At 48.2% G+C, this 4,190-nt stretch overlaps 1 protein-coding gene across 1 annotated transcript in view; it reads right to left on the bottom strand.

The window, feature by feature from the left end:
- INHBC (inhibin subunit beta C) overlaps positions 1–3,922 on the bottom strand; it is a 19,284-nt gene extending 15,362 nt beyond the window's left edge. The window contains exon 1 of the mRNA XM_017536200.2: positions 3,408–3,922. Within this exon, the coding sequence (XP_017391689.1) occupies positions 3,408–3,720 (313 nt within the window). The 5' untranslated portion in view covers positions 3,721–3,922. The remainder of the gene's footprint in view (positions 1–3,407) is intronic.
- Between the last annotated feature and the right edge of the window lie 268 nt (positions 3,923–4,190).

Raw genomic sequence — 4,190 nt, 5'->3', positions numbered from 1 at the left:
GTTGACCAGGATGGTCTCGATCTCTTGACCTCGTGATCCACCCGCCTCGGCCTCCCAAAGTGCTGGGATTACAGGCTTGAGCCACCGCGCCCGGCCTTGTTTTGTTTTTTGAGACAGAGTTTTTTGCTCTTGTTGCTTAGGGTGGAGTGCAATGGCGCACTCTTGGCTCACCGCAACCTCTGCCTCCTGGGTTCAAGCGATTCTCCTGCCTCAGCCTCCCTAGTAGCTGAGATTACAGGCATGCGCCATCACACTCAGATAATTTTTTTTATTTTTTATTTTTAGTAGAAACGGGGTTTCTCCATGTTGGTCAGGCTAATCTTAAACTCCTGATCTCAGCAGTAGCCACGCCCAGAATCAATCACTATGAGATGGAACTACGCCCACCTTGGTGTCCCAAAGTGTTGGAATTACAGGCATGAGCCACTGTGCCCAGCCTGAATATCAGAAGTTTTATGGATCAGTGACTGCTCTGTGTCTCCTACTCTCCTATATCCCATTTTGAACAGGAGTATCTATTATATTTATCTTGTCCCTGTCTCAGCATTGTATGTTAAGTGCATGGGAGGCAGAGAGCTTGTATTTTTAGGGCACAGACAGTGGTATGCTGGTAAATGTTTTTTTTTTTTCTGTTTTTTCTTCCCAATCATTTTACTATGTACCAAGATAGCTGGTAAATGTTTAATAACTGGTCTCCAGGGGAAAAAATCAAAAACCCTGATTTGCAGTCTTTGTCAATTTCTATAGCATAAACTCTCCCACCACGGCTGATTTCAAGCTGCTAATGTGACATCACTGAATGCTGAGCTGGGAGAAGATGTTCACAATCAGCTTTCATAAGTCACTATAAACCAGCGCTAGAAGACTACTGAAGGCCCCTGCACTGAAGAAATGTACCAGAGGAGCCTCACCTATATTTGCACTTAATTCAGGTGATGAGATGCTGGACTTCAAGCCTGATCCTGATGCCATAAAGGGATGAAAGTTTGATGGCGGTAGTTGGGAGAGGATGACTGTATTTTGCTTGTGGGAGGGATACAAATTGTTAGGGGCCAGAGGGCAGACTTAAGTAGACAGCTAGATTAGTGGCTCCCAATAAATAGTACCTCATGGCTTTCATGCTTTCATGTAGTTCCATCTCACAGTGATTGATTCTGGGCGTGGCTACACTGACTTGCTTTGTCAATGGAACATTAGCAAGCAAGGTGTATGTAGAACCTTGACAATAATTTACACATTGAAATTATCCTCTTGGAATATAGCCACGATTCTCTAAAGAAGCTTGGGCTAGACCACTGAATGATAAGAAGCTTCACGGAGAGAGGCTGTTATGGACTGAACATTTGTGTCCCCTCAAAATTCATATGTTGAAATCTTAACTCCCAAGTGATGGTATTAGGAAGTGGAGCCTTTGGGAGGTGATTAAGTTATGAGGCTGGAGCCCTCATTAATAGGATTAGTGCCTTTATAAAAGATTTCCAGAGAGCTGCCTCGTCCTTTTCCTCCATGGAAGGTTACAGAGAGAAGAGGACCCTCACCATAATCCCCTCATGGGCAGGCACTGACTCTACCCCCTAGTTCCTGCTCCCTCCCACTTTAGCATTCAAAGTACTTTACCTGTGTTAGCCCATATAATTCTCTCAGCTATCCTCTTATTATCCCCATTTAACAAATGAGAAAACTATTAACCACAAGGCCAAACAGCTAATAAATGGCTGAGCAAGAATCTGAGCCCAGGCTATCTAGCTCCAGTTCAAGCTGGGTCTTCAAACAGGTGGGGGGTGGAGGGTAGGGGTTGTGCTCATGCCTGTAATCCTAGCACTTTGGGCGGCTGAGGTGAGCAGATCACTTGAGGTCAGGAGTTCAAGACCAGCTTGGCCAACATGGTGAAACCCTGTCTCTATTAAAAATACAAAAATTAGCCGGGTGTGGTGGCATGGGCCTGTAGTCTCAGCTACTTGGGAGGCTGAGGCAGGAGAATGGCTTGAACTTAGGACGTGGGGGTTGCAGTGAGCTAAGATTGTGCCATTGCATTCCAGCCTGGGCAACAAAGTAAAACTCTGTCTCAAAAACAAAAAACAAGAGGGAATGAGGGTCCAGAAAAGGGAAGGGTCTTCCAGACCTAAGAAAGACCTTGCAAAAGGCTCAATTTGCCTTTTCTAAAGTCCTGGCTTAGAATTCCTCATCTGTTCAGTATATTCTCCAACTATTCCCCTGTCTATGGAAGTACCTCTCTCTCCTTCTTCTTGTCTTTTATCTATCTTTCTTTAATTAATTAATTAATTAATTTTAGCAATGGAGGTCTCACTCTGTTGCCCAGGCCGGAGGGCAGTGGTGCAAATATAGCTCAACGCAGTCTCAAACTCCTGGGCTCAAGTGATCCTCCATCTCAGACTCCCAAATAGCTGGGACTGCAGGTGAACTCCACCACATCCAGCTAATTTTTAAGCTGGGGGTGGTGGCTCGTGCCTGTAATCCTAGAACTTTGTGAGCCCAAGGCAAGTAGATTGCTTGAGCCCAAAAGTTCAAGACCAACCTGGGCAACATGAGGAAACCATGTCTCTACAAAAAAATGTAAAAAAATTAGCCAGGCTTGGTGCCACAGGCCTGTACTCCCAGCTACTTAGGAGGCTGAGGTGGGAGGATCACTTGAGCCTGGGAGGTTGAGGCTGCAGTGAACTGTGATCATACCACTGCATTCCAGCCTAGGTGACGGAGCAAGACTCTGTCTCAAAAAAAAAGTTATTTAAAAAGAGACAGGGTCTTGCTATGTTGCTCAGGCTGGTCTCCAACTCCTGGCTTCAAGTAATCCTCCTGCCTTCCGAGTAGCCGGGATTACAGGCATGAGCCACTGTGCCCAGCCCCTTTATCCATCTTTCGGAGTCCCATTTTGACCCTGTTCTCTGATATGGGGACCTGAGGTATACATGTGAACATGACATATGGAGAGGTATTATAGTCTTGGTGTTTTATTTTTTCTTCTTTTACTCAAATGAGGCATCTGGAGGAGAGGGGAAGGGAGGGGCTAGATCCTGGGGCCAGAGAAAAGAGAGACTCCCCAGCTCCCAGCCGCTGTGTGCAGGCCCAGGAAGTGGATGGGCTCACACCACAGCCTGTGGGTTTGTGGGGCCTGCAGAGAGAAGAGCCAGAGGAGATGACGTCAGTCAGTCTCAAAAGAAGTGAAATTTACCAGCTTTCCAGCTGCCTATTGGTCAGGTTTGAGGTACCAGAGTGAGCCCCAGCGGGATATGGGGGTTGTGCAATGCCCAGAATAAGGAGATTACAGCCTGTGGGAGGCAGGGGTTGGATGGTTTTTGGGGAGGGAGTCAGAAGTAAGACTGGTGAGGAAACTTTTCCTTTCCTTGAGAAGTCAAGTTCTGGGGAAGAGCTACAGACCAGGAACCCACCTGTCTTGGCAAAGCTGATGATTTCACATTCCTGTTCCCTGTTGTCCTCCGGAAGTGCCCCCTGTGGGAGCCCGTGGAGGCGCTGCAGTGCGGTCCTCAGAGCAGCTCTGGACACAGGATGGTTCAGTGTTGGGCGCTGGCGGAGGTGCAGCTTGTCCAAGATGCTTCTCTTAGCCAGGTCAAGAAGCAGCTCCCGCTGGCTCTCCAGGTCCAAGGTGGGGCCCCCACATGCTGGACACTGGCCGCCAGCTCTGGGAGTGGCCGCTGCGGTTGGAGCCAGGAGGAGAAAGGCCAGGAGCAATGAGGAGGTCATTGCTGGGGGAGGCCCTTCTTGAGGAACACAGACCCAGGGCTCAGGGTCTCAAGAGCTGTGGTCTCAACTCTGTCCTGGCTGCCAGGAGTCCTGGAAGAAGTGTATGTCCAGCTGGCATGGCTCCTTGTTGCAGGGGATAGAGCAGCTGCCAAACATCTGACTTGAAAATGAAGCCAGTTACAGGTAGAACTTGGCAGAATCTGCCAATGCATAGTTAGTGAAAGTACAGAGTGGGGGATGTGAGGAGAGGTTGGTTTGTTTAGGGTAAGACATGCCCCTGGGCCAATGTTGGGAGAGAGTTGTTATCCATGTGAGGTGCCAGGTCTGGGGACAAAGGTGAGAGAGTAAATTCCTCCTCAGATCACTACCCTTGCTGGGTATCCTGGGGGCAGGGGAAAGGGACAGATTACAGGTTTTAGGAAAGAATGTTTTTTTTTTTTTCCCCTGAGGGGGAGTCTAGCTCTGTTGTC

This window comes from Cebus imitator, unplaced genomic scaffold, assembly GCF_001604975.1.
Source record: "Cebus imitator isolate Cc_AM_T3 unplaced genomic scaffold, Cebus_imitator-1.0 Scaffold96, whole genome shotgun sequence".
Lineage (NCBI taxonomy): Eukaryota > Metazoa > Chordata > Mammalia > Primates > Cebidae > Cebus > Cebus imitator.
Note: the sequence above shows the minus strand (reverse complement) of the source record. Positions and strands in the feature narration are given on the sequence as shown.